The 18,324-nt window shown below is 54.5% G+C and overlaps 4 protein-coding genes across 4 annotated transcripts; 2 read left to right on the top strand and 2 right to left on the bottom strand.

The window, feature by feature from the left end:
• Positions 1-598: 598 nt before the first annotated feature.
• KIAA1191 (KIAA1191 ortholog) lies at positions 599-8,386 on the bottom strand. Its single transcript, XM_056349115.1, has 7 exons — positions 8,227-8,386; positions 7,955-8,145; positions 6,506-6,632; positions 4,707-4,831; positions 3,338-3,444; positions 2,878-3,014; positions 599-2,415 (listed from the first exon to the last, which is right to left on the bottom strand). The coding sequence occupies exons 1-7, from the start codon at positions 8,252-8,254 to the stop codon at positions 2,207-2,209; spliced, it is 924 nt and encodes a 307-aa protein (XP_056205090.1). The 5' UTR covers positions 8,255-8,386; the 3' UTR covers positions 599-2,206.
• A 185-nt stretch (positions 8,387-8,571) lies between these two features.
• Positions 8,572-12,124, top strand: ARL10 (ADP ribosylation factor like GTPase 10). The gene is made up of 4 exons (XM_056350482.1): positions 8,572-9,418; positions 10,024-10,186; positions 10,383-10,558; positions 11,011-12,124. The coding sequence occupies exons 1-4, from the start codon at positions 9,233-9,235 to the stop codon at positions 11,185-11,187; spliced, it is 702 nt and encodes a 233-aa protein (XP_056206457.1). The 5' UTR covers positions 8,572-9,232; the 3' UTR covers positions 11,188-12,124.
• Positions 12,125-12,405: 281 nt separating this feature from the next.
• On the bottom strand, positions 12,406-15,128 carry NOP16 (NOP16 nucleolar protein). Its single transcript, XM_056348362.1, has 5 exons — positions 14,969-15,128; positions 14,677-14,791; positions 13,930-13,999; positions 13,102-13,208; positions 12,406-12,841 (listed from the first exon to the last, which is right to left on the bottom strand). The coding sequence occupies exons 1-5, from the start codon at positions 15,073-15,075 to the stop codon at positions 12,698-12,700; spliced, it is 543 nt and encodes a 180-aa protein (XP_056204337.1). The 5' UTR covers positions 15,076-15,128; the 3' UTR covers positions 12,406-12,697.
• A 157-nt stretch (positions 15,129-15,285) lies between these two features.
• On the top strand, positions 15,286-16,098 carry HIGD2A (HIG1 hypoxia inducible domain family member 2A). The gene is made up of 2 exons (XM_056348363.1): positions 15,286-15,457; positions 15,737-16,098. The coding sequence occupies exons 1-2, from the start codon at positions 15,343-15,345 to the stop codon at positions 15,901-15,903; spliced, it is 282 nt and encodes a 93-aa protein (XP_056204338.1). The 5' UTR covers positions 15,286-15,342; the 3' UTR covers positions 15,904-16,098.
• Positions 16,099-18,324: the final 2,226 nt, after the last annotated feature.

Genomic DNA, 18,324 nt, shown 5'->3' with positions numbered 1-18,324 from the left:
CCCAAACTAAACTGTGATATTAGCCTATGTAACAGAGCCCTGGAGCAGCCTCTACCAGAAATACCTGGGTGATTCAGGATCTATTTAATCACTTTTAATTCTGCTAACACTCTAGGAGCACAGGAAACACCAGCATTCAGCTCAGACATTCCCAGCACAGAGGAAACACATGCTCTATCAGCAGTACTTTCACAGCTACAAATACTGTAACAGCACTCAAACCAGAACTTTTCAGAGGGCAGCAAAGCTGAGATGGTCACACCACAGAGCTGGGCACCTCTAGGCAAATACCAGCCTGGCTCCTACATAGTACAGGTGCAAACACAGCACACAATCTCTGCAACATGAAGAATCACCATTTGAACAGCTCAAGAAAACATAAAAGACTTCCATGTTTAGTTTCACCTGCACAAGCCCCAGGACAGGGCTAAGTCTGGATTTAAACCTATTTCCCCCTGTCAAAAGGGAGTTTTACAAAGCAAACATTTCATCCTACTGCAAGTGCTGCCAGAGCCTTACTAGGCAGAACCTTGACTCAGTGGACAGCACCACATTTCTGCCACAGGTGCTTTGCCAGTGCTAACACACACCAAGGACCTCCATTCACAAGGATTTTATTTTCCAGTAACAAACAAACAAAAAAATAATCACACAGACATGAATACAGACAAATAAATTAATGTCAAATGAGAGACTGATTGCCAAGGTGCAAATGAGTAGTGACTGAGAATTGGTTGGGTGGGAGACTTTAAACACATCATTGGCAGTGCTGTTGAAGCTTGAGAGGAAGCAGAGCCACAAAACATGTTTCTTCAGAGGGGACAGCAGCTAGCCAAGTGAGCCAACCCTGCCTCTCTCGCCAGGAGGAATGTTTAAGGCAGCAGAAACTCCAGAGCTCAACAGTTACCAGCTGTTAAGTAACTCCTGCGTAATGTCCTGGCAACAGAGGAGCTTCCAGTACCAGATGCCAGGCTGCTGCTGCCACTTTGCACCACACAAAGCCTGCTGCTGGCTGAGGGAGCTCTGCAACACAATCATGAGATCAAGAGAGAGACCGGTTTGCTACAGGACAGGTGAAGACTGCAGAGCAACACTGTCTATAATGCTTAAGGGATTAGAAGGTAGCCAGGGGTTCCTTCCACTTTTCATGAAAGCAGGTGTTAGCTGTTCCCAATAACCAGTTCTGAACTAGGCCAAAAGTTACATACATCTGTATCATAGCAGGAAGGAATGTTTAGCCTTGATCTGTCCTCAGTCCTCCCCCAGACCTGCAAAATGCCTTTAATGCTGACGAAACAAAAAACCCTACTGAGAAGTGCCCCTGACATCTAAAACTTCATACAGGATGATAGGAAAAAACCCCACAAATCAGGCAACACCCAGGGTGCCAGAACATCTGTAAGCCTGTTGTCCAGGAGAAGGCAGGGCAGTGTTGTTTTACAGAAAAAAAAAAAAGAGGATGATTACTTGGTTCAAGCTACACCAGCTCCGGTCATTTCAATCTTTTTGGAGGAACATAAGGAGCTGGAAAAGACGTTCTTCCTCATTACTGCCAAACCCCATTAGATTCTGCTCCCTGCCTTTCATTAGAAGTATCTTAGAATGGTCACTGCTCACTTTTCCTGTAAAAAAAATTCCAAGAACAAAGTACTAGGTGTCAAACTATAAGGTCACACTGGACAGTAAGGGAGTGCCACATTTAAAACTGACCCACCCCATTTGCAGAACAGCTTCCTTCTGGCAGTTAAGAGTCCAGTTTTCAGTCCTTGCTTGTTTTCATCATTTTCTGCTGGTGTTCTGTATATGCCAGACATAATCACTGTCTTCCTGAGGGTACTTCAGCACTGAGCAGGACAAGAGAACCAGACTACAGGTAGACAAGCCAGCCTGCTTGCACATGACATGCAGTCCTGTCCCACAAAACATGGTTCAAGGTTTTATGGTGGTGTAGTATACAAGGAAGCACATCTAGTGCAGCCTAGCAGACCTAACTGGTAGGGATAGAGCAGACAGGACGGTTTACATTGGTTTAGTACTAGTGCAGGAGATTTTCCAAGACTGGCTTTAGGAGGACAGTCACAACAGTTTCCTTTTCTGAGATGAAGAGCTGGAAGGGAGACTTCCATATTTTACTGCAGCACAATGGGACAGAGAAGCAGAGCCTAAGACACCCTGTAGCCTGCTAAAGACACCAGAAGCATTCTTCCTAGAACCCGGTGGGAGTGAGCACATTTAGATCCCGAGGTTTGATATTATGGGAACGTGGAGATTGTTTCCTCCCTTCTGTGACTGGAATGTCCATTTTGGGTGGCTTGAAGGTAACTGGATCCTCTGGCATCCTAGTAGCCTGAGCACGCATCAGCTCCATTGGGGATGGCTTCTGGGCACCCTTATACGATTGGATGGTAAATCCTCCTGATAAAAAAAAAAAATCACAGGAAGTAAGAGCTAGAAAAATTAGCCAAGTGCTTTTTTTCCCACTGCCGCCAGGAGTAAGCAGTGTCACAGATGCCTGACACTGCAGAAATCCCACACAAGACCCAGCAGCTTCATGTCATCAAAAGTATATTCCACATCAGTGGCTGGCACTTCCAGTTCTGGTTCCACCAGACATCAGAGGAAGAGTAAAAAGTGTCACCTTCACACCCTGCTCTTTTACTGCAGCTCAGTGCAAGTTATTTCTACTTTCAGATCCTTGGCATAGGTTTTACCTAACTGCTTTATATTCAGGCACAGAAAGATGAATAGCACACATTCACAAGGTGGTCCTAGAAAGTAACAAGACAAGCAGGATAAGGCTCCAGAAATATCTAGCAAGTCTGTTGTATGACAGGTCTCCCCTAGATCTTGCAGGGCAGGAGATTTTAGGCGACATACCTGGATCATTGGCAGATTTCTGGATGGCTTTGGGTCCAAAAAAGCTCCATCTTTCAGATGGCAATTTGTCCCCACCAGCTTCTATGCCAAAGTCTGGGCCAGTGATAGAAGTAGAGGATCCCTGACTAAACCAGCCCCTACAGAAAAAAAATAATAGAGATATACAGAGCATGAGAATGAAATACTTCAAGTGGCCCCACCATGCCAGGAACTTTACATGTGGTTATCAGGGGGCAATTTAAACAATTTGAATAGGTTTGTTACAACCCAAAAGGAAGATATGTATGCCCAAGTTGCACAATCTTTCAGCATTTGGATCTGTCCAACACCAATCCACAGCAGGCTCTGAATTTCATCCCTTAGACAATCCCTCACTGGATACAAAAGTTATTTGTAGCAGCTCCCACCTCAGCAGCCTGTAGGAAACTAACGGAGGCAGTGTCTGCCAGGAACAGAGTACCTGTTTTTATGCTTGGGAGAAGCGTGGGGAGTGCTGCTTGGAGTAGACTGAGCAGAAGAAGTTTGTCTGTCATCTTTTGTCATCTCTCCAGTCTGCATTTTTAGCTTCTGTTAGGAGAGGCAAGAGAAACAGAAGCAACAGAGCTTAAATACAAGACATAAGGAACAAACAGCCAGTTTTATTGTCAAAATTAGGCAATTGTTTATATCACAGGTGATAAGGATTTAAGTGTCACTTCACCTAAAGCTATACCCTGTATTACAATACTTGCATACACCCCTTTCTTTCCACATCAGATAAGCATTTTAGAAGTCCACTATACTCCAGACACATTCTCCAGGCTAGAAGTAAAATAACACCTATTGCTCACACTGCAATTCAAATTCACTACCCAACAGTAATGCACTGTTTCCATACCAGATTCACAGGGATGCTGCAGACGTAGCAGAGCTAGCTTATGCATCTGTTCAGCTACCTAGTAAGTCAAATGCCACAGCAAGCATTTGTCTCCAGCACTTTTCAGAGCAACAAAGCTTTTTGGAACCTCAAGTTCTCTAGTAAGGGTGAGACCAGACCTCACACAGAAGGTACAAGGTCTAGGAGTGCTAGACCTTGAGAAGTAATCCACATACAAAAGTATGGCAGCACCACTCTGAGACGAACTGCAAGTGAAGACTACCCCTGGCCATAAAATGAACAGGAATCGGGTGTATGTGAACCAGGTTATTAAAAGTCAGACAGCACAAACTGAACTTTGAAGAAGTCACTTGAGGGCAGTTACAGTTCAAACACCAGCTACACAGGCACCTTCTCAGAAAGCTTCCTGTGGCTGCCCAAGCCACACTAACGCAATTCACCAAGACTGTTACTGAAACTTTGACCTTGTGGGAGTACACTTGGCAAGTTCACTATTAAACTCCAAATACAAGGTTACTGTGGGCAACTGAGCTCATCAGAAATATGCTGGTTCAAGACCTTTGTCTTTATTTCCAGTACGAGGCAAGCCCAATCTCATCTGCTAACTTCCCCATCAGAAATGCACAGTTTACAAGTTCTCTCCAGACAAACAGTTACAACAGTCAACTGCAGGGCACCATTCAAAGGTACAGCAAGAAACCAGAGCCTGTGTAAGCTCACTTGGAAAGACAACTGTGATTGACATGACTGTGGGATGATAGATTTTCAGTTTCAAAACTATAAAGGCTAATGCTAACTTTAAAATATATGTGGGTAATTTTTACACAATGAGCTAAAAGCCTTCAAAGAAAGCAGTTTAAGGAGAGTCCTAGCAACATGCTCCAAAAGTTATGTCGCCAGTTAAACTAGTACACAACCTACATGAAAAAAGCCAATGCAAAACAAGCCTTACGTGGACTGCCTCAGCCACTCTGTGATACTTGGTCTCCTCAGTAGTGAGGCCTTTGTGGGGAGTGTAGCCAGCATCTCTCAGCCCTGCCTGCTGCTCGAAGCGCTGAATGCTCTCCTGAGTCTGCTCTGGAATGGACAAGAGCACATATTCACACACAAATGCCACCACAAGCAGTTCTAGCAAACAAAGTTAAGCAACCAAATGCAAGACTTTTTCATCATTCATACATACATGTTGTGATGAGTTGACAGAGGCAGCAAGATGAAGCTAATGAGATCTGAAAACTATGCTGAGTCATAGGGTGAAGCCAGATGAACAGCTATTTGCCCCAAATCACTAGACGTATTACAAATGCAACACTTGCCATTAAGCCCAGCTCAGCCAAGAAGCTACATCACTCCTAATCACAGTTTCCTAAATCTAGGAGACCCCAATAGGCTGGACATTTTAAGTGGCCACCTAGATTCAAGGGAGTTTTTTTGGCCAACAACAACAAAAAAATTAAGTCTTCTGAAAGACTGCCCACACTAGCTGATTTGACAATCACAGCCTTACAGAACGAGCAGTAAAGACTCCCAGTGATTCTAGTTTAGGTAAAAAGCTTGTTCAGCCAAATACAGAGCCAACATCCCATACACTGATATCAACTTCAGTTCTGAAAGATGTAAGTACTTCCCATGCACAACCCCTGCCCCTTCCCAGCATAAGATGCTCACTCCCTCATGGAATAAGAAAAAAGTCAAAATTAATTAGAGCACAGAAAGATTACTAGAAAAGCCCAATGTATTTTTTAAAACAGGTAACACTTCCCATGTCAGTATCACTTGCAAGGATAGCACTGTATGTATGAGAAATCTAGAGGACCTTTGTTTATTTCCAACTTTTGACTGAATGTTCTTCCTGGGAGGTATAGAATGGTGCTCCTTATTTACTGCACAAAAACATTTTTAGGCCATCATGGTTTTAACTAGATTAGCATTTTATCATTAGACTACAACAGGAGATGCTTTCCAGAAAGTCCACATTCTGGATGTTCTTTTCTGATGCACTGGTTATTTCTGAGCCAAGACTGAAACAAGTTCAAAGGTATAGCTATTCCAAAATGCTCATCTGAAGATCTAGACCTCTCTGGATGCACAGCTTGGAGGAAAAGACAAAGCTCAGATCCCAGCTGCTAAAAGAAGAGGCAGCAGGAACAGATTAACACATGAATAATTCTTCCTGTTGCAAATGGGCACGTCTTCTCCACAAACATAACTGACCTAATTTGATTTTAAAGCATCATGACTTGAGGTTTGTTTTTTTTTTAATTAAGTGTTACTGTTAGCAAGACAGCAGCTGCTGCTGCTATTAACATAAATGCTAGCAAGTGCTCCATTAGCACAGTATGTCAGCTCTCCAGACTGCTTTGGTTAATTTTAGAGCTTTACCTGTCATTCAGAAATAGCAAGTTAATAAGCAAACATGAAGTAGCAGCAGCTGCCACCTCTGCACTCCAGCAACAAGGTGGCATGGACTGCAGCAGTCTCCTGTCAGGAGATAATGTACCCTGCACTCCTTCCTCATCACCCACCTCCAGCACCTGGAAACACAGAGGCAGTCAGATGTGATCTATTCCCTAGTTCCTTGCTTCCTTCTAGAAGCATCCTCCAAAGAACCCTCACACAGCTCAAGAGCAAAGTAGGTCTGAATCCACAAACCATCCAGGAACTCCGGTAATTACCCTGAGGCATTAGCAAGCCAGCGCACTCATGTGCCCACACCTCATTAGCCACCACATTAGAGATGAGAGCTCTTACTTGTAATGAGAGAGTTCATGATGATATGAGTGGCCTTGGCCTTCACCACAGGCACCTTGTTCACACTTTCAGTGGATGATGACGGAGTTATGACAGGTGCATTCATGTCGGCATCTCCCTCCTCAACCTGTGGAGAAGAAGCAGGGTACAGTTTAAGATGAGAAAGTATCTCATCACAGGACACATCTCTTAACTACTCAAATGAGACAAGGCCAAGGTGCTCCAGCAGCTATCCTTCATCCCATGGAACAAGCACATGCACTGTTCTCACTACAGCCCAGGAATGTTTAGAGCTTGAACGTCATAATTCTTAGCAACGAACAAGCAACTTCACCCCACATTTGAAAACCCACCAGGCTCAGGGCCAGCAATTTTTCAGTCAAAGTACAAAAAGGTCAACAGGAAAGAAACCCTAACATATCTACTTCCGTTCTCATAACTGCAAATTGGACTTCAAGGTCAACTGAGCAAGAACTCTTCCACAGACAGCTCAGAAACACAAACTATTTACAGAATGGCAGTCACACAGATTAGACACTGGTGTTCAGATCTGGTTTCCACCCTATTCCGTTTATCAGTTTCTTGCTCAGTGTGTCTAGTGGTCACATCTCTACCACTGATCACAAGACCCTAGCAACAAAGGACTAGACAAACACTAGAAAACAAGTAATCCTGTGAAATACAGGCTTCCTCCTCCTAAAACACAAGTTACTGCTCCCTGACTGGCCAGTTTGCTTTTTGTGCCAAACCACAACTTAAGGTTTTCTTCCCTAAGAAAGATTTTATAACAAAGTGAGGTAAAAGTAGAGGTTAAACTCAAATGGACACAAGAGTTGTCTACTTCCATTCAACAACATTTAACTTCAATTCAAGCTCAGAAAATAGCCTCAGTTTGAAAGAGCCGGTCTTGCAATCAAAGCATACCCATGGTCATTCCATAGAACAGTTAGAGTCAGAAGGGACCTTCAAAGGTCATCTAGTCCAGCCACCCTGGTGCAGGCAGGGACACCCTTCACTAGACCAGGTTGCTCAAAGCTTCATCGCAAGTGACTCTGAACACTTCCAGGGATGGGGCATCCATGGCTTCTCTGGACAGTCTGCTCCAGTGCCTCACCACCCTCATCATAAAGAGTTTACACCGAGCCTAAGTCAACCCTTTTGCTCTGGTTTTACTATGCCAGGTTACAGCTTGCAGCTTTTCCCATCCATCCACACCTGCCATAAGCGAGGAGGCTCCCACAACATGCCTCCCTCAACCACACTGCAGCATTCCCACGACAGGGCCTGGCAGCAGAACCATGCCCTGTCCCCAGCTCCTCCGGGGCCCAGCAGGTCCCTGCTGCGGGGAGCAGGGAGCAGCAGCCGGACCGGAGGGCTACCAGGGCCGGGCTGCAGCGGCACCGGGACACCCGCCAGGCCCAGGCCCCGGGCCAACCGGCCGGCCCGCACCTTCGAGAGCTCCTGGTACTTGCGCTCGGGGATGACCGGCTGCTTCCAGAGGACGTTGGCGCACAGGTCAGCAGGCGGCGGCGTCATGGGCGCCGTGTCCTCCAGAGCGTCGTCGTAGCTGAAGGCCCGCCGCGGCACGCCGATGGGCAGCGACATCTTGCCCGGGCGGGCCCCGCCGCCCTGCTCCAGCGCTGCGAACAGAGAGGGCAGCGCTCAGCGCCGCCGCGGCCTACCCGGGCCGGCGGGGAGCGCGGAGGCGGGAGGGGCCTTACCGGGAGCGTCCGGCTGCCGCGAAGTCATAGCGGCGGCGGCGCAGCGGCTCGGCTAAGGCTAGCGAGGCTGGCCGGGGGGCGGCGGGCCGGGGGGCGGCGGGCCGGGCGGTGCCATGGCGGAGCCTGCTGGCTCCCACCGCCGCCGCCTGAGGGGAGATGCGACGGGGGGCGGTGCCGCGGGGGCGAACTTATAGGCGCGCGGATCTCGCGAGAGCTGGCCGCGGCGCGCGGGACACGCTGGGATGTGTAGTTGGTACCCGGCAGGGCGGTGCCGGGAGGAGGGGCGGGGCCTGGGGCAGGGGGCAGGGCCAGTGCCAGGAGGCGGGGCCTGGGGTGGCGGAACCGGGCCGGGGATGGGCCCTGCCGGTCCTCGGTGGCGTGGGTCCTCGGTGGCGTGGGGCGTTCTGCCCGGGGCAGCGAGCCCGGCCCTGCCCGCTCAGGAGCACCCGCCGCCCGCTCCTGCCCGCTCACACCCGCTGCCCAACGGCGCACCGACCCGCCGGAGGGGTGGAGGGGTGCTTGGCCCACCCATGGCGCCAGCAGCGGGGCTGGGGGGCCCTTCCCAGCCTGCTGCAACTGCCCCGCAGACAAGGCCGCGGGGGCTCCAGGGAAGGGGCCCTGGCCCGGGGCAGGGACGCCTTGAGCCACCGGGGAGGATTAAGGACAGCCGAGTCCCATGGGCGCCCGCTGTGCTGGGTGCCAGGCTGCTGGGAGGGGCGGGCCCTAGGGGTGGCCCACGTGTCAGCGCCCCCGCTGCCCCCTCCCTCTCTTCCTCCCTCTCCCCAGCGTCCCTTCTCCCCACCATTTCTCCCTCTCCCCATCCATCCGTCCATCTCTCCCCCCCTCACCCCCCCGCTGTCGGAGCGGCCCCTTTAAGCGCGGCGCTGACGTCAGAGGCGGGCACAGCTGGCGCTGGCGCTCGGCCCGCGGGCACAGCTGGCGGGGGGCGGGGCACAGCTGCGCCGCGGCCGCGCGCTGCCGGTGCCGCTGTCAGTGCCGCCGCCGGATGGCTCCGCCCGGCGCCCTCCGGGACCTGGTGCTGGCCCTGGGAGCCGTCGCGGCCGCCCTCGGCTCCCTCCTCTTCATCGCCTGGAAGATCTACTTCCGTGGCACCGGCACCGGCACCGACTGGAGCGGCTGGTGGGAGCGGGAGCTGCAGGAGCTGCGGGACCGATCTCCCCCCGGCGACGCGGTAAGGGAGGGTGGACCGTGGATCCTGGCCGGGACCCCCGGCCCATCGCGGGGTGAAAGGGCACAGGGTCGGGATCTCCCCGGGAGCCCCGATACCCGGAGTCCCTCACCGGGACCTCCACGAGCCCAGCACGGTGGGGATGGGGCAGGGGGTCGGGATCCCTCCTGGTTCCTCACTCCCCCGAGACCGTCGAGCTGAGGAATGGGCGGGGGGTCGGGATCGCCCCTGGGATGACCTGGAAGGCTCCCGATCACCAGCAGGATCCCTCTGATCATGTGGGGCTGGGGAAGGGGATGCAGGGTCAGGATCCCCCTGGGATCTCATACCAGGAACCCCCAGAGCAGGTCAGACTGGATTCTCCAGAATATTAGGCAGGATGATGGCCCTTGGGGACCCTCCTGCAGCCCATCCTGCTGAGGAAGGGGTCCCTCAGTCTGGACCACCCAAGGAACCCACTGGGATGGAGACAGGGCTCAGGGGCTGGGGGTGTGTGTGCTGTCAGGTCCCCTTGCTTCAGGGTGGTCCCTCACCCAGCTGCCTGAGTATGAGGCTGCGGGTCCTGGCACCGGCTCCCACCCACCCCACACCCTCCTGTGCCCCCGCAGCTGGACTGGCGGCAGGTGCTGGTGCTGGGGCTGGATGGGGCTGGCAAGAGCAGCGTCCTGCACTACATCTGCAGCCAGACAGCCAGGGAGCGCATCGCACCCACCCACGGCTTCAACTCTGCCCAGCTTTGTGTCGAGGGGCTGGAGATGGACCTGCTGGAGGGTAAGGCTGGCCTGGCCCCACCGTGTCCCCCCGGGGCTGAGCCTTCACAGCCCAGAGGGTCGCTCTGCCTGCCAGCACCATCCTGGGTGGCGGGAGCATCCCGGGTGATGGGAAGCCTGGTTCCCTGGGGTGCTACGGGAAGGTAGCAGCTCCGCTTTACCCCATACCGGTGCCTAACCCTGCCTGTCTTCCACAGTGGGTGGCAGCCAGAACCTGAGGGCGTACTGGCCCCACTACCTGAGCCAGGCCCACGTGCTGGTGTTTGTGGTGGATTCGGTGGACAGGTCACGCCTGCTGGTGGCACGCCAGGAGCTGCACGCACTGCTAGCTGCAGAGCCCCAGCTGCCCCTGGTTGTGCTGGCCAACAAGCAGGTGGGTGTCCATCCATTCGTCCATCCCTGCAGCTGGCCCCGGGGCTGTTTCCAGTGAAACTGTTCCTCCACAGGGCCCCCGAGGCAAAATCCTAATACCCTAAATCCACCAGCTCTTGCAAAATCTGATTTCTTGGGGCCTGTCTCCTCCAGTCTTCATCAGGAGGTGTGGCTGCTGCTACCAGTGCCCCAGCTAACAAGTTTCAAGAAAGCACCCAGGCAGCAGCATGCAAAATCCCCAAGGGGAAATACATTCCCCAGGCAGGTGACCAACTCATGCCTGGTGCTGCTTTCCATTAGCTTGTGCCAAAGTGACTCCAGTGCAAGAGCAAGGCAGCCCTGCCTGCACACGATCCCTGCGAGGACCGCACAAGCGGGACGGGGCTCCTGCCAGCTAGCAGCACTGCTCCTGGCACTGCTCCCCTCCTGAGCGGCTGCCTCTCTCCCTCTCAGGATAAGAGCAATGCCCTGAGCGCGGCAGAGCTGCAGGAGGAGCTGGCCCTGCACACACTCAGCGGCCAGCGGGAGTTCTTCCTCCTGCCCACCAGCGCGACCTGGGCCAGCCTGAGCACTGCCACCAGCGTCCTCCACGTGAGAAGCCTGCTGATCACCCTGCTCTCCCAGCCCTGAGCCTGCGTGGGAGGAGATGGGCTCCCACCCCTGGCACTGCTCCTCTTCCATGTCTGCAGTGCGAGGATGGAGGCAGCTGGGTGGGAGCCCTGGAGCTCGGACTCGCTGGCAGCAGGCTGCTGGCCCTGGGGTGTTTGCTCCACCCCACAAGGTTTGGGGTTGAGCTGCAGCACGGCTGCCCTTGGGGAACACAAGCAGTTGGCTCTGCTCTCTGCTGCAGGGAGAGGGCAACCACCTCCTCCAGTCTGGGAATGAAATCTCCCTTGGGATGGAAGCACGAGCACAGCTCTTACCTTCTGGTGAGTGGGAACGTGCAGCACAGGGCAGAGCCCCACATCTTCATGGCAGCCGTGCAGGATATTAAATGAATGGGGCTGAACAAGTGAGGCAGCCCTCTCACCCACTGGCATAGATGCGTCATCCCAGGAGGTAGGCTCTCCTTCCTGACAAACATGAGGAGTTACTGCTGGCACAGCCCTGCGCTGCTGCCCCACCAGAACGGCGCACACTGGCTGCAATCACCAGCTGAGGCTGTCCCTCACCCTGCGGGGGTGAGCATGGTTCTTAATTCCCCCAACTCTGTATTTAAAACCCTGTTTAGGAGAGATGAAGGCAGGTTTTGGCCAGCCCTACACCCTGAACAGGGGTAAAGACAGACCATTTGGTAGGAGCTGCTCTCAGCAGGCATTTGTCCCCCTGCCTGGCCCTCCTCCCTCTCAGCTGCCCCAGGGAGAAGGGAAAGGAGCCAGGCTCAGGGACTACAGGAAGCCCTGCCTGCAGGCTGCTAGGTGAGGCTAAGGGCACTGGTTTCTGGAAAACCGATCATGGAAGCTCGGGAGTACATCAGGGAAAGGGGGGTACTTGCTGGCCCGTCTCTGCTGTGAAACCTTTTGTACAGTAGCTCTTTCCTTTTGTCAATAAAAGAGGATGATCACTCCGCACTGCCCTCCAGCTCCTTGCCAGGATAGGGATCCCCAGCCTGGTCTCCCAGGCTGCAGGAAGGAAGGTCACTTGCAGGGGAAGGAAGCAGCATGTGGCCTTGCTCCGGCCTCTGCTGCCTACAGGGGAATCCGCAAATCTGCTGTCCACTCCCCGTGGGCCCCCACCCCTGCTGCTGCAGAGGGTGACATGCCAAATACCCATGTCCTGCGGGTTGGCACCGGAAGCTCTGCAAAGTTGGACTGCACCAAGCGAAAGCCCATGAGCCAGACATTCACACCAGCTTGAAGGAGTAATTTATTTTAACAAGGCAAAAGAAGGGCTGACCACATAGAAAGGGAGCAGCACAACACATTCAGTTCCAATGTCACAAACCACAGCCAAGTCTTTCATGCCTGGTTATAACTACCTCTAATAAAGGTCCTTCCTCCATCCCCAGAGGCTTTGCATAGCTCAACTTGAAAGGCACTGAGCCTGTAAGTAACTGTCACCTGTCTGTCAGTCCCTGCTCGATTTAGAAAATGGTCACGTCAAGCCTGTGCTTGCAGGTAAACCTGATAGGAAAGGGCAGTCACTGCACGTCCATCTTTTCCTGCTTGAGTGATGCAATGAAATCCTTGTACTCCTCAGGATAGAAATTCTTGTACACGTTGATCTTTCTCTTGATCTGCTTGGGAGTATCCTGGTAGTAGTTCTTCTCATCTCGAGCCATTTCCTGTGACAAAGGAGAGGGTAAATCAGAGAAGCAGCCCCAAGAGTAAACATTAAACCAGCCCAGCCAAGCTCCAAAGGCACGCCCAGGCCAGTGCTTGACTCCGATGGGGATCTGGCCCAGGTTCAAAGTGCTGCTTCCCCTTAATAATCAGCTGAATGCAAAACAGAATCCAGGAGAGAGGATGAGCAATTCCCATCCTGCAGAAGATCCTGGAGTGAATCGCTCTGGGTGCTCCTCACTCCAGGACAGCCAGTACTTACCTTGTAGTTCTCACCGTGGTTCTGTATCATGTACCGCACATAGTCAATGAGGTCTCGTGAGAGCGTGTTTGACTTCTTCTCAGGTAGACTGGCCTCATATTCCATCTCTAGGCAGAGGACAGAGATACCGTGAAGCAGGGGAGGGAAGCAAGCAGCACCTCACAGGTCCCCAGCCTCTTCCTAAGATCAAGCCTGGTGGCTGCTGCAGCACAGCTCAACTGCTTGCACACACAGGGCTGCTTCCCAGCACGATTGTGTAGGAAAATGAACACGACAACAGCCCTCCGCATAGGCTGCAGGCCTCCAGGCCTGCGCTGCAACTCCTTTCCAGCTCACACCACAAGGAGTGGAGCCTTTCTGCCCAAGCTGCAGAAGGTGACTGTTCAGAGCTGCTCAGCCTACCACTAAAAGGCGCAGGGTACTGCAGCCGCAGTTTCTTCTCACCCTGGTGCCACACGCCAGCCCATTTCAGAGTGACAAGAGCCCTCTTGGGGCTGCAGGTGGAAATGCTGCAAAAAAGGCAGCACAGGAATGAAAAGGAAATTGATGAGGACACACAAGAACAGCAGAGCTGCTGTCCTGGCTCCTGGCTCAGCTCTGGCCTGGCTGGAACCCCCAGTTGACTGCCAAGGGGGGTACTCTTCCACAAGCTTGGAGAATAAGTAATCCCCTTCCCTGCCCCTGGCACAGCACAGAGATGAGAGACAAAATAGCGGACAGGGCCTTGGAAGAACCCCCAATCCAATGGCAGTGGTGCAGTTCAGCAGGAAACCTGCCAGGGCTGGAGGTGGTGAAGCGCTCCCTGGAGAGGACAGAAGCAGCACTGACCGTTCACCACGTAGGGCTTCCGCACTATTTTCTTTCCTTGTTCCCGTCCATCGCTTTCCACTTCCATCCCCTGTGTTAAATGAGGGACAAGGTAACTCAAGAAAAACCCATTTGAAAGAGAGCTGTGTCACAATCCATTGCTCCCAATACTCCAAAATGCTTATACAATGGCTGCAAGAACGAGGAAATCTCAGCCGGCTTAAGCAGAGCCTTATTTGCACCACTAAGGTAGCTCGTGGGAAAGCCTGTTGCCCAAACAATACTGCGTGAACAAAGACAAGGGGCAAACAAGGTCACTCGTGGTTCTTCTCATAAGTGTGATGTTTCCCAGGGCCACCTTTTGCCTGGAAGCACTGCCCACCAATGCAGGCAGACCCAGCTGGTGCTGCTGCACGAGGAGGCTTTGTTATCAGAAGTATCTCAGCCACCGGATTTCCAACCCCACCTCTCTGGCAAGTCCCTGGAGACTGACTGATGTTAAAGTCCATTATTTCTCCGTATCATTGTAGTTTGTTCCCACGCAGGATCCCGGCAAGAAAAGCATACCAATAAGGATAAGAAACCCATCCACCTACAGAGGCTGATCCAGGGCCACCTGCCCCGCGCTCCCAGGCAAGGCTGCTCTCCACACTGCTGTTCCCCAGCCCGGCTGCGTGTCCTGGGGGAGGCCTGACCTTTCGTCCCCCACGAAGGAGCAGCCCCAGCCGAACCCCTCGCCCTTCCCCAGCGGGGCACGGCCACACTTACCAGCAGCTTCTTCTTGGGGATGGGGACGGCCTTGTTGGGATCCTCGGCCAGGCCCATCTCGGCCAGGTTCTGCGCCACCGACTTGGACGGATCCCAGGCATGGCGGATATGCGAGCTGCGGGGGACAGGCACGGCCGTCAGGGGCTGCGCCCACCGCCACCCCACGCACACACAATCGTCCCCCAAGAGCCCACCGAGCCATGCAGCACCCGGCCCCCCGCCTCACGGCGGCGGGCTCACTACCGCCCTGCCCACAGCCCGGGCCCGCGCGTGGCCGCCCCGCAGCTCTCACCAGGCGATGCGCGGGGCGGCGCGGCGGCGGGCGCTGCGGTAGAGCCGCTTGCGATTGACGTTGTAGGAGTATTTGTGCCGCCGGTTCTTCCCCTTCGCCTTCGGCATGGCGGCCCCACGCTGCTGCCGCTACCGAGCGCCGGGCCGAGCCGCGCGGGGCGGGGCCGCGGGGCACCACGGGAACTGTAGTCCCGCCCCCGCAGAGCCTCCCGGCCGGGTACTCGCCAAGGACTACATCCCCCAGCATGCCCCGCGGCGGGGGCGGCGCGCGCGGCCTTCCCGTAGCGCTGTCCCCATTGGCCGTCGGGAGAGCCGCTTCCGGGCTACGGCTGCCGGGGAGTGCGGCGGGTGGTCACCTTCCCTGCGGGCGGCAGCATGGCGGCCGGGCCTCCCCCGCCGCTGGAGCCCAGCCCGCTGCCGGTGTTCACGGAGGAGGGCTTCGGGGACAAGTTCCTGCGCAAGACCCGCGAGAACCCCCTGGTGCCTCTGGGTGAGGGGGTCGGGCGGGGAGTGCCGGTGCGGGCGCTGAGGCGGGGGGAAGGGCCAGAGGGGTGAAGCCCGGTGACCGGGAGGGCCGTGAGCAGTGGGGCGGCCCCTCCTGAGCCCAGAGCCAAGGGGCTGCCCTCTGGGGAGGCACGTCTCCTGGCTGCGGGTGCTGTCTGACAAGCCAGCAGCGCTCAGGTCGGGGGGTAGGTGGGAAGGAGGCGGGAGCTGTTCCTCGCAGCCGCTGCCCTGCTCCGCTGAGCTGTGCCCGTGGCCTTCTCCACAGGCTGCCTCTGTACGCTCGGTGTCCTGACCTACGGACTGATCAGCTTCCAGAGAGGCAACACCCGTCGTTCTCAGCTGATGATGCGGGCACGTATACTGGCCCAGGGCTTCACCTTTGCGGCCCTCCTGGGAGGCATGGTGGTCACAGCCATGAAATCTAGAAAGTGAAGTTGGACAAGACAGAAGCTGCGGCCCACGGGTGTGTACCTACCAACCTGTACCCCAGCTGGCAGGATGGATTCTCGCTGCAGATGCAGTTTTCTGAGAGACAGTTGTGCAGTCTTGGTGGAGCCAGTGCCAGAGAGGCTCTGTGTTCCAGAGCACTGGAAGCGCAGCTAATACACCTCAGTGATTAACCAGAAATTTGGGCTGTGGCATTTTTTGATTCCATGAGACCTTATGCTCCCACGACACTGGAGGGTGGGGCTCACTGAGGCTCTCCACTCCCATCAGGCCTCCTGTCCCTGCTTGGTGCTGTCACAGTCTGTTAAAACTGTGTCCTGTGTGTCAGAGTCTGCACTGAAGTGTGGCATTAGTCGGACAGTGAACCAGCATTTGAGAAATGAGCAGCCCAAGCAGGCAGGAACAGGTCTGTTTATGGCTTGATCCTGGCAGGACAGAGTTCATAAGCAGGAGGTGAGTTGTCTGGGGAGAATATATAATCTGTTTGGTATAACCAGTGAGTAATAAAATGAATTGCAGCAAGATTCTGACTGATACTGGCTTGCAGAGCATTGAGAAGCCAGAACAGTAAACAGTGTAGGAAGGAAAGGGAGCAGGCACAGCTGCTTTGGAGCTGTGATGATGCAAGCAGTACACAAGAGATATAACTCCCTGTGAAAACAAGTTAGGAATTCACATTTCCAGAACAAGGCCTGGCCGCGTTCTCTGGGACACACTGCTGCTCCGGCTGGGGAGTCGGTTCCTGCGCAGCTCACAGCTTCATGGGAGCTGGACCTGGCTGCTGAGAAGTGCCCTGTTCCCAGAGGCAGCTGCACTGCCTGTGTCACCACAAACATTGTCATGGGTAGCTCCAGTTCCTGCAGTTGGCGTTGGATCGTTCAGATCGTACCGGGGGTGTTTGGTGAGTGAAGAGGCAGTGCTCCTCTGTGTCAGGGCCACAGAGCCAGGGGGTCATGGGGCTGTTGGCTCTGTTTGCTGCAGTGGTTTGTACCTACCAGTAGGCAGGGCCTATCTCTGTAGGGGAAGGGGGCACAGACACCCCTAACCGTGCTGCAGTGCATCCTCACATTGAGATGCCTGGGATGTTTCCAGGCATTGCTTTCTGGGTGTCTCCATGTTGGTGCTGCACCCCAGCGCCCCCGGCCTGCAGTGGCTTTGCAGCTTTGCTGAGCACACTGTGGCCTTACAAGCTTCTCTGGAGGACAGGCTGAGGGATAAACCCGCTTCTGCCCGCAAACAAGCACTTTGATTCTTCTGTCCAGGGAATTGTGCTAGCGGGCCTCAGCAAGGAGAGAGGGAAGGCTCTTGCCCAGCAGAGCTGACTTCTGAGATGCAAGGGTGGGGCACAAGCCATCGCCAGCTCGGAGCAGGGTGAGCTCCACCTTGGCACCAGGGAGCCCGGGGCCCTGCCCACCTTCCCTTGTTGGGTGCCTGCTTGGCACATCTTTCCCAGAAGCAGCCACTTTTGGCTGCCTCGATGGCACTTCCAGCCTGGCCAGCTTGGGGCAGGGGTGTGACAGGCTGCTGAGGGGCAGAGCTGCAAGTGTGGTGCCCAGCAGCGTGGAGATGGGCACGGTGGGCTGGGGGGCAGCTCCCTGGGCAAAGAGCAGAGCCCTCTGATGCTGCTGCTGCTGCTCTGGCCTAACGCAAAGCCTGTGGCCCTTCCCCCTGCTCCTGTTTTTTCCTGTAGGACATGGTTCTCCTTCAGCCCCATTCTTTCCACAGGAAGCTTTATAGCTGTGGGTTTTCCTAAACACACGCGTGTTGCTGAAGCAGAGAGAAAACAGTGCCTTGCAGGACTGGTGGTAATAGGTTTATTGTAACAGGTAATTTGAACAGTCACAGATACCAAAGCTGAGGGGATGTAGAACAGCTGTGGGCACGGCTCCCCAGGAGCTGGCTGCCCCTGCCTGACATGGGGTGCACAGCAGCTGGGGACCCAGGGGCCTGGCTGCCTGCAGGAGCTGGAGAGACAGGGCGAGGGGGCTCTCCGCCCCCAGGAAGCAGCCAGAGGTGCTTTCTGCTGCTCTACAGTAAAAGGCAGAGGCAGACAGCTGAGTCCGAAGGTCTCTTGCTATCCTGCATTGGTGTCTAGTCTGCACTGCGGCAGAGCTGCCTACACATGCCAGAGCGTAGGGGGACAGGGTAGGAGTGATCAGCCCTACGGACAAGGGGGCACAATGCCAGCACACACCACCAAGTGACTCCCTCCACACCTATGTCCCGTGCCAATGCCCCAGAGCCAGGGGTGCCTGGTCACACAAGGGCTGCAGCAGCAGGGCAGGTGACCTTCCTGACTCGTGGAGCCATAGCTGCAGGGCAGGAGAGCTCTGCGGACTTGGCTTTTCCACTGAGCAGGGCTCAAGCAAACGTTTTGTGGGCCCTGCTCCACATCCCCCTGGCCTG

This window comes from Falco biarmicus, chromosome 8, assembly GCF_023638135.1.
Source record: "Falco biarmicus isolate bFalBia1 chromosome 8, bFalBia1.pri, whole genome shotgun sequence".
Classification (NCBI taxonomy): Eukaryota; Metazoa; Chordata; class Aves; order Falconiformes; family Falconidae; genus Falco; species Falco biarmicus.
This window is presented reverse-complemented; position numbering and strand designations above follow the sequence as displayed.